The following is a 26,269-nucleotide window of genomic DNA, read 5'->3' on the forward strand; positions in this document are numbered from 1 at the left end:
TCTAGTAAGATATCTTATCTCGTGTGGGATGTGAGCTGGATTACCAACCTCATCAAGGGTTACAATTGAGCCGTCAAAGTGCCCTGACACGATACATGCAACAACTACTTACTTACATCAGTAAGTAGTAACTGGGACCAACGGGTTAGCGTGCCTTCCAAAGCACGGATCAACTGACAGGTGATCAGCAGCCTGTAATGTCCTAACCAAACTAGGGATTACAAAGTATTTTTTGTGATATTTCTCCACCGGGATTCGAACCCGGGACTTCCAGATAGTGAGTCACTGGACTACTGAGGCTGTAGTAATATATAAATACACAGGAGTCTTTAAGGCTACTGTATACACTGGAGTGAAGCATTTGCTAGGTAAGCATGAACCACCCCAGACTACATCGTCATTTGCCGTGTCAAAGGTGAGATTGTGGTCAAACGCCTATATTATTAAAAAAAGAACCATAATAAATAGATATAAGATATACAGAACCCAAATCAATCAAAGGTTCAGGTACCACAATCCGATACAGATATATTTATTAACTAATCTTATCAATAGGTACCTATAAGCTTGTCATTTTTATTATCAATCTGAATCATAACAAAATTCATGATAAACAACCGCCGGTATCAGAGGTTGACAAGATAATTCCAAGGATTAGGTATGATAATGTTTTGTGGCTTTAAATTTGGAATCTTCAATCTACTTTCATGATCCTTCCCTGAGTTCGTCTTGCACCCACTCTTATTGTTATTGGCGTCTACAGACGAATATTATGTAAATATTACCTAAATCAAATGAGATATTTATTGGATGAAACTGGAATTAGCTTAGGAATTCGTATGAACACTGGCTGCAAGTTGTCTTTGATTACTTGTGGCTCTACCCACCCCATTAGGGATTACGGGCGTGAGTTTATGTATGTATTTGTATGTGAAACTGGAATTAAAAAGCTAATGGAATTCCATAGTCTCTGCTTACCCCGGTGGGAATTAGGCGTGAGTTTATGTATATCGGCGCGACAGTCAGCTACACGTGCAAAATGCAGCTGCGCAGCCGGCCGGTGAACAAACAAATTACGTCACTCTGTGGCTCAGGCGACGTGCGGGTGGTGGGGATTGCTTATAAAAGAAAGCAAGGCGTACCAGGCGCCATTCCGACTTCAACCAGCAGTCAGTCCGCATATCCTAAGTGTGATACGGTCACGTCTGAACCACGAATAATTTAAACATTGTAATTTATTTATTTATTTGTTAAAACTTAATTCCTGCAATAAATTATTAATTTATACTGCAGATTTTATTTCAAAATGAACCAAGAGGGGAACTCAGATGATGAGAGGCCAGGCTGCCCTTCACCAATTTTGAATAGGAGGCCTCCTATCTCCGACATCAGAAGTGAGATAGATCGACAGCCTCCCGCCGGTTCATCTAACATTGGAAACGCGGGTGTAAGTGATACTGCTTCTAATCAAGCCTTGACAGCTCTAGCCAATATATTGGAGACTTTGACACGTCAACAACAAGATAATTTAAAGGTCACTCATGAATTCTTGGCTAACGTGTTAACAAAATCAACTGGTTCAACACGACGCCCCAGGTTAAGTGACATTTATATCGCACCATTTAATCCTGATGGTGACGTCCCAGTTCGCGACTGGTGTGAACATGTAGATCGAGCCAAAGATCACTGGCAACTCACTGATTATGAAATATGCACCAAGATAGCTGGTTTATTAGAAGGTCGAGCAAAGGTCCTTGGGGATACTTGGCTTGTTAAATCACCTCTGTGGAGCGATATGCGAGGTGCTCTCGTTCAGACCTTTGAACCAGAAGCAAGGTACTCCAACGATATGCTGAAATTCCGGAACTTTAGATTTGATCCAGCCAATCCTGTCGAATCTATTACCAAGGCGTGGAACTTTTGGAAAAGGATTATGAACGGAGACAAAGAAAAAGATGCAGTGGAAGCAGTTATCGGCTGTATTGATAACGAGTATCTAAGATTACGCCTGTTGTCAAGTAAGTGTGTGTCTGTTCCAGAATTGATTTCAGTTGCAGCAACTACAAAGCCTAGAGATACTAGAACTAGACTCGGAGAACCACCTGCAAAGCGTCCAAAGCTACGAACAAACCGAGAAGAATCAATCGTTTGTTATAAATGCGGCAAACAAGGCCACATTCAAACCAATTGTACTGCAGCTGAAAAAGCTCTAACGGTGCCAAGTCTTAAGCCATTATTGACTAACAAGGACTCGAATTCAAACGTTCGTCGGATGGAGCGACCTAAATGTAATTACTGTGAGAAACTTGGCCACACAGAATCTAATTGTTATAAAAAGATGAGCGATGAAGCCGAGAAAGTGAACTTAGCAGCAGAGCAATCTGTTATATCAACACCAATGAGGGTTAGTATTAACGATCAGAAGTACATTGCTTTATTTGATAGTGGAGCTGACCGATCTCTCGTGAAAAAGACTTTGGGTTTTTCTTTGCCAGGAAAACGTGAGAACTTTACTTTAATGCTCAAAGGTTTGGGCGCAGGAGTACCAGTCGTCTCATATGAGCGTGTCACGGTCACATGTGATATTAATGGTATTTTCATTGAACTCGGTTTACATATCGTGGAGGACCATGAGATTCCTTGTGAAATATTGATTGGATCAGATCTTGTAAAGGTACCAGGTCTCGCTGTAAACGTAACGAATGAGGGCGCAACCGTAATGAGAACTGGCAACATTCTTATAGCTCCCTCTATTGAAGATCCCTTTGAAAAGTTTGATACAGACTTGACGGATTTTGAAAGTCTGTCACAACTAAATTCTTTACTGAACAAGCATAAACGTGTCTTTGTTGAAGGAATGCCAAAAACTCAAGTTAAAACTGGTACATTGGACATACAGTTGAAGGACCCCAATAAGGTTGTATCACGACGACCTTATCGAATGGCACCGGTCGAACGGGAAAAAGTGAAGACAATTGTTGAAGACTTAATTGCTAATGGCATAGTTCGCGAGAGCACTTCAGACTTCGCAAGCCCTGTTATTCTTGTGAAAAAAAAGAATGGCGAAGATCGCATGTGTACTGACTATAGAGAGTTGAACAGGAACACAATTCCTATAAAGTTCCCATTACCAATTATTTCAGATCAAATTGACAGACTAGCGGATGCCGATTATTTTATTTGCTTGGATATGACACAAGGGTTTTATCAAATCCCTGTCAAAGAGGAATCAATTTCTAAGACGGCTTTCATAACACCCGATGGACTTTTTGAGTATGTGATGATGCCTTTCGGTTTAATGAATGCCCCGGCAGTGTTTCAGCGTGCAATAATGGCAGCATTGCGCCCTTTTCTGAAAGACATTCTGATCTATATGGACGATGTCCTCATCAAATGCAGAACTGTGGCTGAAGGACTAAAAATGCTGGATGCGGTATTGTCCGCTTTATATGAGGCGGGATTTTCTGTAAATCCCAAAAAATGTTCATTTTTTAAACGATCGATTGAATATCTTGGCAATGTAGTGTCCAACGGATCAGTGAAACCAAGCCCTCGAAAAGTAGAAGCTTTGGTTAAATCACCAGTACCAACCACTGTAAAGCAAGTACGGCAATTTTGCGGCCTGGCCGGATATTTTAGGCGCTTTTTGCCGTCTTTTTCAAAGCGCATGATTCCTCTCTACAATCTTACCAAAAAGGATGCAAGTTTCACCTGGACAGCAGAATGCGAGAATGCAAGACTAGACATCATAGGGCGACTGATTTCGGAACCAGTCCTTATGATATTTCAGGAAGATTTACCAATTGAACTGCATACGGATGCTAGCAGCACCGGCCTAGGGGCTATTCTTATCCAGATAAAGGAGGGGCGGCAGCATGTAGTCGCTTATATGAGCATGCGAACGACACAACCCGAAAGTCACTATCATTCGTACGAGTTAGAGACCCTTGCCATAGTACGTGCCGTCAAACACTTTAGACAGTACCTTTACGGAAGGACTTTTAAAATCGTGACCGACTGCAACGCAATCAAACCTTCTATGCATAAACATGAACTACTACCGAGGATCCACAGATGGTGGGCATTTCTCCAGCACTACAATTTTCAAATCGAATACCGACAAGGTATTCGAATGAAACATGCAGATTTCTTTAGTCGGAATCCAGTAGCATGTATAAATTTGGCAAACAACACAGATTCTTGGCTCACGATAGAGCAGAGACGAGACCCAGAACTGTCAGCCATAATAAAGAAAATAGAACAGGGATATGAAGTGAGTGAGTATCGCCTATATAAATCTGTTCTTCAACGACAATATCTTGATGATGAACCTGGACGCAACAGCTGGAAAAAAGTGGTACCGAAGTCTTATCAATGGAGTATCATAAATGCATATCATACAGCCCTGAAACACTTCGGATGGGAAAAAACACTGGCCAAAATACGTGAAGAATATTGGTTTCCCGAAATGCCTAGCACTGTAAGACAATTCATTGATAATTGCATAATATGTAAAACCAGCAAGGGTTCTTCAGGCGCAAAACAGGTACAAATGTATCCTATCGAAAAGGAAACAATTCCATTTCATACTGTACATATAGATATGACGGGACGGTTAACCAAACGAAACAACAATCATGAGTATGTTGTAGTCATCATCGACGCATATACTAAGTATGTACTATTGACCTACGCTACAAATAAGACAGCAATGTCTATGTTAAATGCTCTAAAGAAGGTTGTCTCCTTGTTCGGCGCCCCGAAGCAGATAATCAGCGATCAAGACACAGCATTCAAAGCTGAATTCGAAGAGTACTGTAAGCAATACGGTATACAACAACACTTTATTGCACCCGGAGTTAGCAGATCAAACGGACAAGTGGAGAGGGTTATGGCCGTTGTAAAAAGTGGGCTAACAATCATCCGAAATTACGAGGACAAGAACTGGAGAAAGGGTTTAGATGCGCTCCAGCTGGCGATTAACTGTACAAAAAATAAAACTACGAACGTAAGTCCATTGAAAGCATTGACTGGAAGACAAAGTGCTGTGCCTAGCGAGCTTATGTCCTTGATTGATGAAGCAGAAGGTACCGTGGACAGAAATCAACTGGAAGCATATGTACATAAAAGAGTGGTTACCAGAGCGCAAGTAGACAAACAAAGATTTGATAAAGGCAAAGCAAAGGTAAAAAGGTTTCAAAAAGGTGATTTTGTACTTTTTAAAACAAACCCAAGGTGCCAAATTGGACTAGATTTAAAATATCCCGATGCTTATGAAGTCTGGAAAGTGCTACCAAATGATCGTTACCAAGTAAAAAAAGTTGTAGGTAGAGGACGACCAAAAAAAGTTGCTCATGATCAACTTCGCCTAGCACCGAAGCCTGGAGAATGTAATCTCCAAGAAACCGTATCGGCGGTAGATGATGCATCATCTTCTAATGCAGATGCTATGGTTGGGACAAGTAGAGACTAAGAAAATAATAATATTATGGTAAGTAAGATGGTTTTTTTTTTCTTAGTTATGGTGGTAGAGGACAGGGGCCTCCCACTAGATTGTGATTTCATGTCGAAGTGGTAGAGGACAGGGGCCTCCCACTAGATTGTAATTTCATGTCCAAGTGGTAGAGGACAGGGGCCTCCCACTAGATTGTAATTTCATGTGCAAGTGGTAGAGGACAGGGGCCTCCCACTAGATTGTAATTTCATGTGCAAGTGGTAGAGGACAGGGGCCTCCCACTAGATTGTAATTTCATGTGCAAGTGGTAGAGGACAGGGGCCTCCCACTAGATTGTAATTTCATGTGCAAATGGTAGAGGACAGGGGCCTCCCACTAGATTGTAATTTCATGTCCAAGTGGTAGAGGACAGGGGCCTCCCACTAGATTGTAATTTCATGTCCAAGTGGTAGAGGACAGGGGCCTCCCACTAGATTAGGAGCATGTTTAGTTATAGGGGAGTGGAACCTTCTCTCACATTTTGGAAAATTGATAAATTAAATAATGATGCTGTCAGTAGTTGGCCGAACATAACTATGGCACTATTACTAGCTACTAATGATTAATTGTAAATTTTTGTTACTTTTTGCATGTCGAGCGCGACCTGCAGCAGAATGGCCGTATCGGCGCGACAGTCAGCTACACGTGCAAAATGCAGCTGCGCAGCCGGCCGGTGAACAAACAAATTACGTCACTCTGTGGCTCAGGCGACGTGCGGGTGGTGGGGATTGCTTATAAAAGAAAGCAAGGCGTACCAGGCGCCATTCCGACTTCAACCAGCAGTCAGTCCGCATATCCTAAGTGTGATACGGTCACGTCTGAACCACGAATAATTTAAACATTGTAATTTATTTATTTATTTGTTAAAACTTAATTCCTGCAATAAATTATTAATTTATACTGCAGATTTTATTTCAAAATGAACCAAGAGGGGAACTCAGATGATGAGAGGCCAGGCTGCCCTTCACCAATTTTGAATAGGAGGCCTCCTATCTCCGACATGTATGTATTGATGTAATAGGCTAGTTTGCGACTAGTTTGTTTGCTGTTGTAGTCAAATCAGTTACTTTTTATTAAACGTCAAAACACGAAATTACTATGGAAATTGTATGAAAAAGCACACTGTGACGTCAAAGACGTGATAAAATGTCGAATTTATTATTACTTTTTTCTTGATTAAAATTCATAAATAAGTTAAATAGAAAAAGAAAATGTTTTCCGTTAGTTTTAGATCTGTCTTTATTTAGTAATCAGAATTTCGTAATGAATCTTGAGCCTAGTACACGCACGACCCAATTGATGGAGTAATTATGATCTTGTTTCCGAAGTTATTTTCAGATAACGAAGTTGTTATTGTATGAAATTACTTATGTTACAAAGAGTCGTGGGAGGTGTCAACTCTGTCCAATTTGCGGGGACAGCCTTATTCTTCCGCCCACGTTAATTTTCTTTATGAAAACATGTCCTACATGTATAGGTAACTCGTTTACGCGTACAATGACGTAAACCTGCGCAACGTAGTGCTAGTGATAATTTAAGAAACGCCAAGTTATGCCAACATTTTAAATCGAACCAAATTTAGCGTGACGACCGAGCGGTTAGAAACAATGGCAAAAATCAGTATACATTGATTTCATGGTCCAGTACTTAGCGTTGGCAATACCAATTAATAAACTGTCAAATCGTCTGCAAACACCATTGCCTAACAGTTAACTGGTCAAATTAAACTAAATGGAATTGTGAAACAAGTGATCATAGCGTTCTAAATATAGGGCGAAAGTGAAACTGGCTGAAGACAACACGTATTACAAAGTTTTGCAAAAAACACGTGTCAATCAACGTAGAGACTCGGTTATAAATACACTGAGGAAGACAAGGCCGTTGCACCGTCAACAAAAAGAAACATCTCGTCTCACTAGAGAGTTATCGAAGATAGGAAGAACGTGTAAATGTAAACACGTAAATATTATTGAACAACCAGATGGCGATCGACGGCCAGACTTAAACATCCCGCTCGTAAAATAACGACATTTAGTCCCGAATGTAAATTAAAAATTGACCTGTTCCATGTTTATAATTATTAGAAACGACATGTATGAAGCAAAGATTGAACTGTTTATTGAAATATATGAGCCTAGACAAAGACAGCGTGCAAAGGGCAAACGAAGTGGGTCGAAGTAATTTCACCGATGATACACTCGAACTGACTGACACTCGTAAATCGAATCAGGACATTTATATGACCTAAACGTTATGTTTATTGCCTAGATTCATGTTGGGATATTCAAATAGTCTCCTTAGGTACTCGTATTCTTGTATAAATATTACGAAACTAAAAAAGTATTCGGGTTTCTAAACCTGTACTTACGAAAACGAGATCACACGAATAAAGCCAAATGCATTGTTGGCAAGGATTCCAATTCTCGAACACAAACAACAGATTTCACTGCAGGCTTAATGATAATGCAGTTTTCGCGTGGGCGCAAGAGGTACAAACATTTTGTTTACATAAAAACATATTATGTTTACCATAGGGTCCGATAGTGAAAAAAAAAACAGAATAAAATAGTAATACAAGTGTTGAAACAACAACTGAGTTTTTTGAGTGAACGAATCAATTGAACATCTGTCCTGTAACGAAAGAGCATGAATCTAGGCAAAATCTAGGAAAAAAGAGCATAGTTGAAAGATCTGATCGTAGATTTAGAAGAGTCAATGTCGACAAAGAGTTAGAGAGAACAGGAATTACGAGGGAATTATCGTTATTTTAGAAGTTAATTAGGTTTTTGAGAGCAGATCATATAGTTGTAGGTATATACTATTTATCTTCTCTTGAATTTTATTACCTGTGTCCTTTTCTGTGTTGCGGGGCGGCGTTGGTCCCACCCGCGTTCTGCTGTCGTTCGCCTTCCGTCATCGTGGTGGTTTACTGCCAGCCTCACCGCGTGCCCATACCACTCTTCCCCTCTATCCTCCACCTGTAACAACACACAACACGTTATATTTTTCATACTTCAAAAGATACCAAAACCCCTAAGGAAATCTGGCTACGAGACCTTTAAACGCTTTGTAAGCCAATGTGGCTTCATGAAACTTTTATCTTTGTGAAACAGTACAAACGCAGACGGCGTAGCCCCGGAACGAGTGCCTGCCTTTTAATTGAAACAAATATTTACATGGCGGGAAATTGAGTTTGGAGTTTGTTTCTAACTGAATTGAGCTAAACAACTCTTAAGGTTAAAAGGCAAAAAATGTTAGCGGGGTAATAACAGATGCATCCACTTGTATACGCCATGCGCCATACATTCTATGATAGATAACCGCACTATGTCTGGTTCTTCCGATGTCGCGTCGTTTCTATTGGTAAAACAAGCATTTTTACCGTTCCGATAGTACCTAATATTAATTTCCTTTTGCGAGAAAATTGCAATTTAAATGTCAGAAAGTAATCGATAGTGAAAGTTCAGCGAGAAATTCCTGTACAGTTAGATCAACACGAGACCTACAAAAACTGTTGAATCTATTTTCGGATTTTCGCTTTGGCAAATAGTTGGTATAGACAATCAAGGTAGGGAAAAATATGGTCGCAAATAGCCACAGACGGTTCGTTAGCAGACGTAAACATTCCCTTTGTTATCCACGATGACACGACTTTACTAGGTTCGGTTGTAAAAGGGAATTAGTAACTTTGGCCAAAGGTGACCTAACACACGTGACTACATGTTGTATGAGTCTTCATTTAATGAAAAATACTAACATTATGGTTCCGACAAAACTAATAGATCTTTTAGTGTTCCATGCTGCTACATTAAACCTATTAGAGCATAATGTGAAGAAGCCCTAGGAGTCGACTATGAAGTAACAACGAGTACGAGGTAATTTCGTGTGTTGACGCCGGTACACGTGCTGATTTTGTGGGCCTTGACGACTTGGGAATCTCTATAGGGATGGGCTTTGGTTTGTGTAGGAATGTGATGTACGTAAATGCATTAACCGTATGTAGAACGTTTAAGTAGAACAGCTCATGTTTATATTTATATACTTATGTTTAAAGTTGTGTGGTTAGAACAGGGTTTGCTGTGAACTGGGAATTCTGTGTGACTTTTTCATGTTTAATTTATGGTATTTATTATAAGTATTTGTGGCATTGGCTGTGTGTAGTAGATAAAACTATTAAGAAAAGTTACTTAAAATAAAAGTGATTTTCGAGAGAGTCAAGGCCAAAACCCGAGGTGTGGGATAACAAACGGCGCATAATATGCAGTCCGCACCCACGATCGACGTACGACTCTCGGATAATTATGTTTGTAGGTATTCTAATATGGATTTGCTATTTTTGCCTGCAATTTCCAGTTCCATCCTAGGCTAACAGTATAAGTAATCCACCATGGGATTTATTGAGTGCATAGAAGAATAGAACTTCTTGTTTGATGATACTCTTGACAATAGTAAAAAGGTAATACTCGTATTAACAATGGAAGGAATGCACAGCAAACAATGATAAATCAAGGTTTTAATCATGAGACCAAGGAAATAGATCTATCGAATTAATATAAAAAGAAGTTACATACGTATTTCTAAGAATAGGGAGATAAACAAAGTCACCTACAGGAGCGCCTATAATTGGTGACGCTACCCCGCGCTAATCGACCCCCAACGTGGCACTAATTTTATCACTACACTGCACATGTGCTGTCATGCTAGCGATGATTCACAATGGACAAATGTTATTGCAAATCACATCGATTTATTATAGTGCTCTATTTCGTCTGTCTGTTTTTATCTACATACTTCATTTTGTAGTATAGTTGTTCTATCTTGCCTTGAATCAACTCTTGTTTCTTAGGTATGGATGGAGTCAACTAGGCTCTCGCTCTCATCAACTTTTCTTACTAACAGTTTTGTAAATGAACTGGAACACTGGACCCTGTAATCAAGTTTTGTCAAATATTCGAATAGATAATTATACTTTTTGGACAATATATACAAGTACCGAATTATAATACTATATAAACAGTATGAACCCCGAATAGAATTTAGTTTGCTGATTGCGGTCAAACGTTGTAAGGCCGCCTGTGGGTTCGTCGGAGTATAACGGGGTAAAATATCAGCCGGTCGTTGCTCGTGCGTTTGCAAAAAACCCGCCAAGTGCGAGTTCTATTTACGCACACTGGGTTCCATACCACATCTGCGCTTCCCACCAGCGCCTGCGCTAGGTTTACCTCACCCCCTCGGTCTTACTATAGTTTGTTAATCGTATGGGTGTCAGACGTCACACAGGAGGTGGCTATACTATACTTAAACTGGGTACCCAATCGTCGCCAGCTATGTAATAGAATCCGAGCCTGTTGCCATTAACCGGGCACAAATCATGGAAACCACGTAATATCTATTATATATGATCCAAATACAACTCAACAACAACAACGGAATACATTTAAGAAACAATTGCAATGAGGTAGACCGATCACAAAATCAGGTTCTTGGTATTGATGCCGAATATCATGCGTCTATAAAATGATAAAATTTTATTTAATTAGTAGAGTAAGTATTTACATTGTGTACTTTGGAGTCCTCCATCCTAACAAGTACAAGTAGTAAGTAGAAGGGGTGGAGTGGACTGGTGGTGAGGTGAGACAGTCCTATCTCAACAGAACCTATCTACTTCAAAACTTCAAAAAAGAATTCTAAGGAAAAGGGCTGTAAGTGTGAGTGACAGGCGGACGAAGGTCAAGAGAGTGATCTTATAAAGGTTCAGACATTTTTATTGTAAGGCACGGAACCATAAAAAGTCGCGAACCACAACCCGACCGTTTGTTCGTGTACTGACCTTTATGCAGCTTATTACTTTATAATTCATTAATTACACACTATGAAAATATTACAAAGACACGCCTATAAAAAAATCCGTGACACGTTAATCAAAAAAAGTTTCTATGAATAAATAACAAATAGATTAACATCATTTGTTATAATTAGCAAACAGGTGTAGTAATATATGGAGCTAGGTACCAATCGGGTACCTTCATTAGGGGAAAATGCTATGGATCATGAAAGTGGTACTTTAATTTTACACCAAAGGTCCACAAATGGCCTTTGTTCAAAAATTGCATGACCCCCGGCCTTCGCAGCCGGTTTTACCGACTATCTACTTTTAATATATGTACCTACTCACTTGAAGACCCTTTGCGAAATCCGAACCGATTCATTAATTTTAGGCTACATTACCTTACCTATTTTGAGAGAACGTCTGGACTTTTTATATTGAGATATTAGGTGTTACACTTTGCTGTTGCCACTTTTCATACAACTCATAAAATCTCACCGCTTCGTAATGTGAACGAACATTGTGACGTAATTCGGTGTCTAAGTAAATTATGAAGAAGAAACCGGTAGTATAACTCGGTAATTCTGCTTATGGTTAATCATTTAGTTGATCTACGAAGATTTTACCAACATTCAGGTCAACAGAGTAGGTTGATGAAATCGGTTTGTGGCGTGCCTGCGAAACTGGCTATTCTGAATACATTTATAAAGGTGACCGTTTATGGCGAACGTATGGGACGGTCGGCTACATCGGTCAAGATTTGCATATCGGCCGTTAAAATCATAATTTACTTTTGCTAATTGACAACACCTCATTGGTGACAGTGCACGCGATACATGAAGAAGGATCATAAAGACATGTGTTCAATAGTGAGAAATGGCATCGCGTAAGAACGCCGTGAACACAGTGATCTCACGATCATTTCACATGTATATGTCCGTGATCTCAACGTATGTACTCAATACTCATGTTGCTACTTACTATTCAAGTTTACAACAACTGTCCAAATAAAGTACATTACTGTACAAAATTAGATTAAATGTTAAAGTGCGAGACAATAGGTGAATTGGTGCGTTTATAGTACGACGGTGGAATCGAGAGTTGCGAGATATTCAACACTATGGTTTACGAGGAATCTAAGACCCAGTGGGAGCTAGGTCTTGATACTAACGGAACTTAGTGGAATGCTCCACAATGAGCTATTCACACTTGCCTGCTTCCATTAACGATGTCGGTTCTAAATGTCACACGGGGCGTTAAAACTGTTCTAAGCTCCCTACAACTAGCAACTACATACATATTATATAGACGAACGAATACAATGCTCTTAGCAAAGTTTTGCAACGTGACACAATCCGCATACGAATTCAATTATTTTTTATTTACTAATTATAATTTACATAATAACATGTTTAAGTTAAATTACTCAAGTAAATTCTTGGATACTGTAAAAATCGACAAAACATCCGACGCGGTGACGTGGCGGACCTGCAATGTTATATAACAGCTTTGCAGAGTGGAACGGATGCCAAAATTTCACTCCCGAACACATGCGGGAGAGTGGTGAAGTTCACTGCGGGGTCGTGACTGAGACCTACTGTTTACTAATGCCACAATGGCGCAGTGTACGAGCAAACCAGAATCTCAATGTTTCAACGTAATAGTCTTTTATTTCGCTCCATATGAATTACATTTCCATGAGTGGCTCAGTACAGCGCAGCGTTTTTACAGTTCTCTGAAAGCGATTAGTTACAGTAAACGCTCCAAACAATTAACTTAATAGCAACGATGACATTCTGTTTACATTTCAACCGCGTATTACGCAGTTTTCGTCAGCCATTATACTTTTAAAGTTATGTATTATAAACAAATTCGCGGTTTAAAACATAATACTTTTATGGTCGATGAGCAAAGTTTTTCATTTATGGCGTATTTCAAATATGAAATCTACTTTGCATAGTCAGATTTCTTTTTTCCGATGTTACACACAAACAGATAAATTTAATTACACCGACGGATATTATAACGCAACATTCTAACGTTAGGAAGTCATATTATATAAATGGTTGGGTAACTAATGAAGTAGAGTAACCGCACGAAATATGTAGCAACAAGGGTATTGTTTAAAGTACCTCTAGTACATCGGTGCATGCATACTGCAATAGACGTATTCTGTTCTGTTTAAAGGTTATTCCATTTCCGGCAAATTTCTACGAAAACCACATTTGGTGGTTATTATTCATTGTATCCATAATGTAACAACGGAGGCGTTTTACTGATCAGCTTGTATTGGATGAATGAAATAATTTTGATTTATTTATAATTGGAGAAACGTCAATGCGGATCTGATTATATCTATTACGATTCTATATATTTTAATGTCTTAGAACAATCGTTAGTAAATGGATGACATAACAATTAGCGTTGTACTGAGATCAAATGGGTAAAGTGCTCAATAGAAAAGCAGTATCATTTACCTAAGGAAGTATGTTTGATTCGAGGCACCTATGGATAATTGTGATTCTTAATTAGCAAATGCATTATGGTCGAACTTGGATCCATTCACGAAGTGTAGCAAAGTATCAACCGGTCACGAACATTTTCAATGCCAATCAGTAAACATATTGATTAGCGTTCCGTTAGAATATATATACAATATTAATTACTACTTTTCGTTGCTATTTACTAGGTTGAAATAAGAATGAGACATCACAGGAAAGAAACAAAGCTACATCCTTGTTCTCAGACAGTTACTACACAATATGTTATAATATAAACGATTTTTCGTTAATGCGACAAAATTAAGGCGTTTGAGATATTTTCGGACACCGCTTGTACGCGTCTGGTTTATACAAGTAATAGTAATGTGAAATGAGAAGGGGTTTACGAAAATTCACGCCACTATTTTGACAAGAGGTCTCCCATCTCAATAATCAAAACGTAGGTAATTTCACAATACCCTCATTAGATCAATATACGTATAATGCACATATTTTTTTTAGACATAATCAGTTTGTGTGTAACATTTATGAAACAAATAAAAGAGAAGGTGCAGGTCGTGTCGTATCGGGAGGTGAAGGTTTTGGCGGGAAGAAGAGAGGTATGGCGGTTACTCCACCGACAAGAGCGCAGCTCTTAAATAGAGAGAGAGAGAGTTTGTGTGTATTTAGATATCAGCCACGAGTGAAATAACGAATTCCTTATTAATGGATTTTTAAGACATAACATAAAACACAAGACATTTGAAAGGTCCTGAAATAATTTTAGGTCTAGCCTTCAAATAAGCACTTACTTACTTTAAAGATTCTCACAAAAACTCACTAAATAATATAGAATCTTTTTGAAGCTAAAGGCCATCTTATGTGATCCTTAATATAAAGCCTACCCCGAACGTATAATATACGACGATTGCGCTATTGCCTAAATAAAATAAAACCAGTCCTTGAGTAGGGGTTACAGTTATTGATGATCGGCGAAGGTCTGACGTCACCTCGGAAAACCCTTTTACCGATTGAAGCTTATTTTTTCAATGTAGTGTGAGTGTGCGACATGTTTTATGGAAAAAAATCTAAAGTACATAACGAATATAATTCTAAAAATTACACATAATTTTCAGTTGCTTTAATTGCTTCTGCGAGCCAAACGTGGGAGACGCTTTTCTAAATGGAATATAAATTCGACACGTGTTTTGCTTCAATTTCTTTATCCTCATTATAAGGGGAAAGATGAAAGAAATGAGATCAGCTTTTTTCTTTGTTACGAAATTCATATAATTTTTGTTATGATGGCTTAATGGAAGTGCTTATCCCTTTTTTATTCTTGTTATTTAATTTATTTGCCAATGGAGTGTTTCATTTATAATTCGTCAGACGATTAAAACGACTCTTTTCTAGAATGTTTATCATGGGATTTTTCGCCGGAGCAGGCTATGAGCGGTCGCGAGGGCTGGGTTGACGAGATTGGTCATTGAACTCACAACCCATCCGAGAGGAAGATGAAAATCAGTTAGACAGCAGTGGTATTGGTAAAACTACATAGTTGCATGTTCTACATAGAATGGTCTGTCAAAGTTTGATTCTAGGTCGGATTTTATAGTTACCCTGGAACCGTTGCATTGGCTCAAGGCGAAGGCTGAACTAAAACAACTGCGCTGCGCATCTCGTCATGCAAACTAGTACATACAAGCCATCTGTGCATGCGATAATGTTATTAGGAATATTTGAAAAAATATACTTAAATGTAAAATTTATATCTCTACCATAAGTATGTAATTCTGTATACGTCCCACTGCTAGGAAAATGCCTTCCGTCAAACCCTTAATCAAGCGACATAGAACATTACGATATATACTCCACTACGCTGCTCCAGTGCGGGTTGGTAGAGGTGTTCAGCGAGTACCCGGGACTATAGTTGACCGAAATTGTTAAAACCGATACCACTTGGCGGGCTATAAAATATTACGTAGTAATCAAAAAATAAAGAAATGGATTTAGAATGAAAATTGATACCAAAAAATGGAAAAATAAAATTATGGATAGCCCGGTCAGTAGAGCCAGTAAAACGTATCCTATATTTAGCAACGAATAAACCCATTTACACGGCGGAACTGGCAAAACATTAAAAAAACTCGCGATAAAAAGTCAGTTTTGTAGTCAAATCAAGGACATGGATAGAAATTCATATTTCTATACAAAAATCAAGCGTACCAATTGGTGTAATTGCATTAAAATTGATAAGCCAAATGTATCGATAAAGTTCATGTGGCATAGAAGCTCGCTAATGAGAACATAAATAAAACATTATTACAACGATGGCCGCGGGAACAGGCGTGGAGATCTATATGTCGAGGGAGTTTTATGTGAAACGAGGCGTGTGGCCAAGGTTGTATCATCATGTTCTACGGTCGATATGATACGTCTTTGAACTAACTTGTTCGTCTATAATAATTATTATAATTAAATTAGTACATGGACCTATAAATATCATTTTATAAAAATAATTATACAGGGTGTAAGTGACACCGTAACGACGTGACGATGTGACTAACACCCTGTATATTCAGAATGCTTATCATCACGTATCACATAATAATATGCCATAGGTATCATGTCGTCACTGGAAAGGCAAAATTACTTAAGCGCCAAAATATCCTAAAATAGCAGTCCATGTTATAACATGTTATTGCTAGACATAGAAAATGAAAACCAATATGAAAATCAATGAAAATTGGATAAATGGGTAAGAAGTTATGGTATAAAAAACGAAAAAATACTTTGAACGGCTTTTTCTTGAAATGGCATTTTGGCGCTTACGTAATTTTGCCTTTTCAGTGACGATGTGTTATTAATTCCAGGAACCTACCCCTTCATAGTCGAATGTCGAGTACACAACAAGAGTTCAAACAAAAATATAAACTGTTTCTCTGCATGCCAGTTAAACAGGGAAAGCGATAAAATCGCAGCTGTGTGGTGTAGCGATAGGCATTAAGATAAGCTAAGCTACCATACCGTAATCGAGATACTGACGTTTGCTTTCATAAAACGCATTGTGTAACTTAGATGGCTCAGATATTGAAATGTGTGGCAGCGGATGAGTGGGAGTAATGTTGTGGAGGTTGATAACTTTATTGACTCTATAAACAGGTACTTACTCTACAGTTACTGCAATTAGCACGTCCAGCGAGTGGTCAAAGACCCCAGAGAGGACACAGTTTTTGTCGCTGTAAAAACCTAATCAGCTCTGTTGTTTCGTGCGTTAAACCAAACGCGGGCTGATTATATTTTTTCGCTTTCTAAAACAGTTCAATGTCGATATCTTCTATACCTAATATCAAATATTCCATTGCGACCTTTAAAAACAAAGTTTTCAAGTCTACAAAGACTTGTCTATTTTGAGAAGGCAAAGAAGGTTGTCCGCTGCGTTCTACAAACTGGTTTCAATTTGGAGAACCGTCAATTAGATCTATGTTTAATAATTTAGCTCTGTAGTCAAATTGGGTATCGGCAGAATAATTCAGTGCTACTTGTTCTAGATTTCAATTTTATAGGAGTTTTAATTTACAAGGTTTTTGCCTTCTTCTCGTGGGTATTAATATTAGTCACCACACAATTCCCACGAAATGAAGAAATGGGAGGGTTAGTCATTATTCATTATACAGAAACTAAAATTCTTCCAATATGAAGGGACATTCCGGAACCTTTTAAGGAATCCTACAGAATCATTTAAAGGAAAGATTTCGAAAAAATAAAGTGTAAAAAAACAATAAGAATTATCTAATGATAGAAGTAATAGCAACACGATTAGCCTGTATCGTATCCAATTTGTTCATTTATAAAACGGTCGCGTGCGTAACGATTTACATCTTACGCGTGACGTTGCAACGTTTTTTGCTTAGATAAATAAAGCTGTGTATTAGGGACACATTACAAAATTGTGGAGTTGGTGCGTGCTGGCCTCTACTGCGTCACCGAGGGAAAGGCTCAAGGTTCGATTCGAGCCTTGTGTGGGCGACACAGTCGACTCGCATCGATCCAAATGTCAGCTGGTCCGCTGCCCGCTGCGCCACACTCGCCAATAGGACCTTTACTAAAACTAAATTAATAAAGTTTCTAATGGAGCTAAACCTGTTCGCGGACTTTTAGCATTACAAATACGTGTGGCCTCTAAAATGCAAAATAGAATTATTTTATTCGATGGCAAATCCATTTGTTGTTATTGGTGCAGATCCGTATCATCCATGTATACTTATGATGTATGAGTAAATATTTAAAACTAATTATTTATTATTATTGTTACGTATTTTTTAAACATGTATGATGCTATATCATGTAGATGTTATATGATGTATGTAGAGCTTATGCTGATATACCTAACTAAAGCTGTGTGCAATTTATTCTGATACCAGACGTAACAATTATTTATACTATGGAATACTTTTTGTTAAATGACAAATTGTTTTTATTGCGAATAGTGTCAATAGCAACAAATAGAACGTGAAGTTTTTGTAGTAGTCATTGGGCGTTTCCTTGTTTGTTGATTCTATCTGGAGCAAAGAATGAACTGAACTACTTAGGTACTCGCACTCTAAATGTCACGACTCACGACGAGGAAGTTGGACCACTTAGCTTCATTTCTGATTAATCAACCTTGTGGTAATAATGTATATATCGGTGATAGACATCTTATATATAGGGATAGATATACAAGTTTAGACGCAAAACTTAAAAAGCCAAAGGAAGAAAATAGAAATAAGCATTATGTACGTACAACAGGAAAAATAAAAGAAACCACTCATATTGATATTCACGTCACGTTTTGTTAAAAGTTGATTACTCGGAACGGCCATTGTCCATTAAAATTGTCCATTAAACTTTGAGCATTCGTACCGAATAGATATTTTTAAATATAAAGCAAGTGTGTATCCTTAAAAGAGGAATAAATGCTGTTTAATCATTATACAGAATGATTTTATGATAGAGTTAAGAAGTTGGTATGAAATGAACGCTTCTAAAGGAGAAGGGAGGAGGTTTAGTGCAGTGGCAACGTACGGTCAGGACCGGTTCTGTCGAGACTCGTGTCCAAACATCAAAACATGACTCATTAGTTGGTCTACAGTCAACACACCCTGCATGCATCATTACAACGTTCGACCACAAGCCGTGTTACTACGCCCCAGTGGACTTTTAAATAACAAAGCATCATCGTGTTATAGCTATATTAATCATCTTTTTCAGTTTGGAACGTATTTTCTTCGAATTTAAGTACGTAGGTACTTATTTTGAAAGACGTGTTTCCTTATAACAGTGATTTTATTCAAAATGTCTATCGGCAAATCAATAAAATTAGAAATTCTATCGACAGTCGAAGCAATCAAATTATAGAACAAGAAAAGTAGGTAGTAAAATCGGTTGTAATTGTAATTCAATGAAATGTAACGAGCTATGAAATTCACTTTTAGAAAGCCATAAAGTATGGAAATTACGTATTTTAATGAGACTAATTTGTGTTTTTTAAGATATGTTATTGGTTTACTATGGAACCAGGTTTTGTTGAAGAACCCGCGACAGAGTATTTCCCGTACGTATCCTACAATGTGCTATGGGGCTCGGATGTGAAGAGCTATGATTACAAAAGATTCTAAGGTGTTCCTCGGAGGCTTGTTCCATCAAGCTCCAAGCGCTCATATTGTTTACACACCTCTCCAGAGTTTAATGTCTCCGGAGATGAGACAGGGATAATCAGGGAACCCACACAACACCGCACTCGTTTCTACAAAACTAAACAATACGCGCTCATTGTCGTTTAAATTTATTGTTTTTGTAACATTTGATGAGATTAATATGACATGGTAACCCTGAGCTGTTTCGGATTTTAGAGGTTTCCACTTATTGAAGAATTCTACGATTCTTCTATTGGATTATTGGTTTTATTTCAAATGCGGCTTCTGAGTTGTAGTATGCGTTTGTCTACGCTCTACGTACGAGCATGTCATATATAAGAAACATAATGCGACTAAAATCAGGCGTATTATTACAACGTCACAAGACACGTCAACCGTACATGCTCATCTAGTATCAGCGCAGTTATAAAAAGATTAAAATGTGAAGCAGCACAGCTTATGTTGCCTATATTTTCTCATTTTAACGGTTGGTTGTAAAGTTATTTAAAGAGGAAAAACTGAACACGAGGCTACTGTTCCGGTAGGCCAATACCCGTTGGATAATCTGTGAAGTTGTCAAGTTAAGAGACATCTGAAGTTTGACAGAACTGAAGATCGAATACGAGAGACGTAGAATGGGAATAAGGTACGGAAAATTTCATAGCGTCGAGGGTAAAGGAGGAAACTTCTAACACGATAATGATTATACTAGAGTACCGTGAAGTCTGACAAACAAAGGATAACATAATCACGAGTCACGGACACACGTGACGTGTCGTACAAGTGTGTTATCGCAGTCGTGAGGCTCGTCTTCAAATGAGGTCGGTACCCCGCGGTCAGGGAATGTCAGACGCTATCTACGCAGGGATGTATATGTCAGATAAATTCTGTTTATTGGCAACTAGTTCATGTATATCGCACATCGTATTCTTCTTGTTGATTATTGTGTCTGAAACCAGACATATCCTACACATGTCTATTTTCATTTAAATCGAATCAACAATTGTTGGGTTTAGATACTTTCAGAAGAACGTTTTGGAATTTATCTTGAAATTAAAAATTATTCTCGAAATTGGATAATTCGCCTGGGGGCTTACCTTAAACAGGTTTACGTTAGAGGGCGTCTGCTGTTCGCGTACTGGATCTGTAACAAAAAATGTTCACATGAAACTCGTTACAAGGATGCAGTCAACACATGCTTGTATATTTACATTTGTTAGCAACAATAATCGAAACGAAATGTGGGCCAGAGGAGCAATCAATACAAGTAAAGTCGTCCGTCCACACTTTGAATTACATACGAACATTTCGATTGATGTTGTGTAGTGTTCCCAATACCAACATGTTACAGTGAGACCTGCAAGATTAGTTAGCAGTAAAAGCTGGGGTTTATGTATACGACGCGAAATTTGCTGGATTATACGTTCAGTAGGTAATTGTGGCATTAACATAGCGGATGCAGGACAGTAAAGCGAATCGTAAAATAATACAGAAACCGTGTTACTACTACATATTGTGTTACAAAGTCACAGCACCCGTCGAGTGCCTCAGTAGCTATCATTGTACAAACAAATACGCTGAAAGAATAGTAAACATCGCTTATCATAACGTTGCTTTCATTAATATTATTACAATACTTACCTACTTATTATTTTATATGTAAAACATTTTTTTTCTATCCTAAGTCTCTACCCTACTTTGCCCTTAAGAGCATTAAACCAGATTAAATATAACTTTCCTTTTTGTAGCTTAGACATGTTCGGACTTTGGGCTTATCTTTTGAAGTTTATTTGCTTCAGAAGACTTAAAAAACCTTTGCTCGTTAGTATGAAACCTGTCAATTTACCGTTTAGGTACATCCGCACCCGAATGCGAAATTTTTGCCTTTACAGCTATTTTTACCGATGGTTTTAGTACGCTGAAACTTCCGAGGTTGACGGCAATGTCTAATTTATGGTTTTCAATATCGGCTCCGATGGGGCAGATGTGACTTTTTGTACATCTCACATGTGACGACAATATGACTATAATCCCAATTACGTGACTTGCTTTCGCTTCAGGGAGAGTATTCATCTCTACTAATCCATTACTAGTTTCATATTGTCATTGAGAAATATAACCCATTGTCTTGATTAATGCAAGTTCTTAACTAGACAACTGCCTTTCTTATACGATTTAAACGATTTCGTTTTTTATATGACATCAGAAGTGCTTTTAGTCATCTCTACGCTGCATAAGGAAAACAGTTTTCTCCAAAACTTACTACTTTCGCTGTCTTAAGTTCCTAAAATAGTCAAACTCATTAACATACAGGACATTATGATTCATTCGCTTTCCGGCTCATTGTATTCCGTTAGATGTTATTTGTTTTCCATTTCTTTCTTTAATTCCTTTCTGACGGGCAATACTTAATAACTTTATTGCCATCTTTTTTGCGATCTTGGCTTAAGCTTCCGAGGAATATTTATTTTCCTAAAACAGCAAACTTTCTTACAAACTGTCCAAAGGTAAGGCATTCAGACGCGGAAGGCTAACTTTATTTATTATTTTGCCAGTAGGTCCACATGGTCTTATACAACTCGGAGACGTTACTTCGCGTAACTTGTTCATTCCCCTGAATAATTTTCAAGGTTTCGTCTTACCCGATATGAAGTTACAAACTTTGCGGGCACAGTGGTAGGTACATTAATTCTCTTCCACACGGCCCGTGATTTATAATGCTGGGATAAAAATAGACGTTTAATCAATCTTCGTGTAATTTAAAGCAATTGTATTACCTACACGTAAGGCTTTGGGACATTTGAAGCAGTAACAGCGCAGGCGCGGCGCGGCAAATGTTGTTAATACAAGAAACTGTATGAAGTTTGTTACACCTTTTTTTTGACGTGACTTATTGTAGATTTGCTGCAGATGGCATTAACTACTTGGCCGGACAATTGGGGAGCGCTGAAGGTTCTCACCCGTTAACGTTACACCAAATGCAGTAGCAATGCAGGCAATGTAGGCTCCAGGTCCTAACAATTTATAAAGATCCACTGACTTTTCTGTGGATGTGGCACATATTTAGCCTTAAAAAGGTTCAGTGCAAACTGAGAGGACGTATCTTACCTATTCCGAGGTGAGCGACCGCGCGCGGGTCATCGTCGCGCACGCTCCGCGATGCACTGATTCATCTACATTGCGCAATCTTTAAATGTCCTAAATCATTCTAATCACAACGCTGTCACAGAACGGCTGTTTGAAGCCTTAGCGAGAAACTTTATGACCCACATACGAGATTATGGTTAACATCTAAACAGCGGCAGGTAGAGATCGATGCCTAAATAGTGTTTAGAGGTAAGATTGAAATGTGTCTATTATTTTATAATTCTTTTTTATTTTATTTTACTTTTTTGCGCACTACACTGCAGCTGTACAAGTGTACTATATCCTTTGCCGAAGGTTGTCTGGAAGAAATCGCTCTTAGCGATAAGGGCGCCTTTGCGCACCTTAGAATAAGTTTATCCTGTAAATGTCTTGTAAATTTGTGTGCAATAAAGTGTTTTATTATAATTATTTATTGGACCAGATTGGTACGAATTGCACCTAATCGAGATTATTTCAGCAGTTCTGACATCTGATTATTCTAGATTGCGAATTTATTTGCTCAATTATCCCGAAGCATCACAATGTTTTTTAGAAAACTCGGCGTTATTTGCTAGGTAAGCGTGATCAGAATCAGAATCAGAATCAGAATCAGAATCATTTATTCAACGTAATTATCATGGATAAACTTGTTGAAGGTCAATGTAACATTTTTGAATTTACGTCATTTCGCAAGGTGTTATAGCTGAGGAGAAGAAATGACAAGAAACTGCAACAGCAACACATCTTTTAAATCAATGAGGGTACATTACAAGTTATTTAATAACTAGAGGAACACATTCAATACCAGACATTTTTATCATTTAGGTAATCATTAATCTTATAATAGGCTTTTTTACATAAAGTAAGCTTCACGTGAGCTTTAAATTTGTTCTCTGACAAATTTAAAATATTATCTGGTATTTTATTGTAAAAACGTATACATAACCCCAAAAAAGATGAATTTAATTTACTTAATCTAGAATTTTGAACAACAATTTTATTTTTATTCCTTGTATTGTAAGTATGCCTTTCACAGTTTCTCGGAAGGAGAGATACATTTTTACGCACATACATAATGTTTTCATAAATATATTGACTTGCGACCGTCAGTATATTTATTTCTTTAAACAGCTCCCTTAAAGAGTCCCGACAACGCAGATTATAAATAGCGCGAACTGCCCTTTTTTGAATAATGAAAATAGTTTCTACATCAGCGGCTCGACCCCACAATAAAATACCGTAAGACATTATGCTGTGGAAGTAGCTGAAGTAGACAGAAGAAACTGAAGTAGATCCACCCTAGACTACATCGCCACTTACCATCAGGTGAGATTGTGTCAAATGTAAGCCTTTCAAATTATTAAAAAAAAGTAGGAGTAGCAACAAAAACCGAAGAAACGCAGAGGTAGCACTAGGTTCTCCAGCTTCTAACAATTTCACAGCATAACTACAGAATGTAGTCCACTTTGCGCTCATTGGTATCAGCGAGGAAAATTAATTCGTTTTACTGTTTATCAAAGAACCTTGATGAAGTTTTTCCTGCTAGCACGTCAGGCTTCCTAATGCACCCTACACACGTAGTATCATCATAAAATAACAGAGATCGCGTCGTAAAATCTGCATTAAAGGATAGGTTATGGGAGCGAATCTCGACGACCAAAATGGTTGTGATATGAGCATGGAAACAAATTATTGGTTTCGCTTTCGTCAGCGTACCTAGTCAAATCCCAGGTCGGTTTATTTCCGGACGTCGATTGTCAGACAGCAGATCAACAATACACGTCGTGACTACGATTCGGCAGTTAGATTTAGAATAAAACTAGATCCGTGTTGCGCAATGCACCTTGCTAAATTATCATTCAAACTGTTCTATCCGGGAGTTAAATTATGTTGTCAAAACGAATCAACAATAACAAGCAACGGCAGTGTAATGCGGGCAAATCTTGTTTACTACTGACATCAGCGAGGAAAGTAAACACACACTTACTACTCGATTATGTCACGTATTACACGTAATTGCTAAGTAAAAACAAAGCAAGTCCAAGACACATGCCGACATAAATGCAAAATAATTGCATTTGCTAAATACTTATAAGAAAAAAAGATACGAGTTTCTAACATTTATTATGTCGCATGGCTATTGTTTGACTAGCGCTAGCGCCGGGGAAGAAAACTGAATATAAAAAGGAAAATACTGGTACAATGTCCAGTAAAAGAGGAAAAGGTTACAAAGTAAATATGGTTTTCAAAGAACTTGTGGGAACTAGACAGAACAGCATACTTTTGTTCAATTAAATACAAGTTTTATATGAACAGAACACGGTCAAGTGTACCTGCATAATATTATGGCTCGATAATGACTGTGATATACATACCTACATGTGTAATATAAACACTCGTTCTTAAAGATTATGCAACAAACAGTCACTATTCATATTATAAACCAATTAAGATGTTTACTTATGCAATGCCAACGTCGCTAATGACCTCATTGTAGCCATAAGATAAAAAACTGATTTGTAATAAGAACTACTTAATAGAAAGTAATTTCGTTAAAACACTTTATTAATCGATTTTAAATTCAGGTGAATCAAATCTAAGTGCAATCAAAGATCATTTTTTACTGAAAAATGAAAGTTAACTGTAGGCGTTGCGCAACAAAAATAGTTCAATTGTTTTTGGGAAATCAACACAAATTACTTACAGAATTTTTGCCTCATATTTAGTGCAGAAATGACATTGCATTGACTGTGGAATTTTAGCCGACGTCCTTCTTGTGACAGTTATTTTAGTAGGAATGAAATATTGCATAAGGAGCGTAATGCGTAGTTCATTCATGAAACTCCCTAAAAGATGATAGAATCACCGTAATATTAGTAGTAATAGGCTGACATTACCAGGTACGTGCGCGGAGAACCAACACACGACAGACCTTTTGAAAAAATGACACCTCCGAGTGGTCCTTTCGTAGAATGAGCGCAATTAGAATGCTCGCCGTGATCCCACTCCGTGCTGCACTTTCTACACCGAACAATAGAACACAGTTAAACATGGAAACATTCCTTATTCCCTTCGGCTTAAGGCTTCAATTGTCACAGAGAACCAAATGAGGAATGAGTAAGACAAGTCACACAAAGGATGATTTGAAAGTGACATCGAGTCAGTACTTACACCTTGGAAGATAAAGACGCAGACAGGTGAAATAAAGATGATGGGCCCTAAAGCAAACGACGACGAGCCAGAAGCAGGTAGAGACAGAAATAACGTACATACGGGTTTGGTTAAATATTTTACAGTGGTGTGCGCAGATTTATTAGCAATGAGCGCGTCCGATTATCTTCAATTGAAAGTTAACAAAAGCGATTTTAGCAAGTGTTTAACGAGTGTCAATTGAATACTTTGTTTTGGAGGCGATGACCTTTGCCATATCGGCGCATTGCGTAGTTCGCAGTGAAATTTAAAGTCATAATTTCACAATAAGCACCTTATTAATGGCTTCAGTGTTTACTTACATTGGAAACTTGTAAACTCAACTTTCCGTTACGATAACCTTTTTGTAAAATTCAAATAGAATATGGGAATGAGTAGACTAGTAAGAATTCAGAAAGTATCGATGTTATAGTTACACTGTTCAGATTACTCTGTTAAAACATTGTGTAATGTC

The 26,269-nt window shown here is 38.0% G+C and overlaps 1 protein-coding gene across 3 annotated transcripts in view; it reads right to left on the bottom strand.

Annotated features, from left to right (window-relative positions):
* Positions 1–26,269, bottom strand: part of LOC126376274 (solute carrier organic anion transporter family member 5A1) — a 51,503-nt gene that overhangs the window by 18,613 nt on the left and 6,621 nt on the right. For all 3 annotated transcript variants that reach the window (XM_050023597.1, XM_050023605.1, XM_050023588.1), the window contains exons 2-3: positions 20,577–20,623; positions 8,341–8,472 (exon numbers count right to left, since the gene is read on the bottom strand). In XM_050023597.1, coding sequence (XP_049879554.1) covers positions 8,341–8,411 — 71 coding nt within the window. In that variant the 5' untranslated portion in view covers positions 8,412–8,472; positions 20,577–20,623. The remainder of the gene's footprint in view (positions 1–8,340; positions 8,473–20,576; positions 20,624–26,269) is intronic.

The sequence above is a fragment of the Pectinophora gossypiella genome, chromosome 2 (assembly GCF_024362695.1).
Source record: "Pectinophora gossypiella chromosome 2, ilPecGoss1.1, whole genome shotgun sequence".
Taxonomy (NCBI): domain Eukaryota; kingdom Metazoa; phylum Arthropoda; class Insecta; order Lepidoptera; family Gelechiidae; genus Pectinophora; species Pectinophora gossypiella.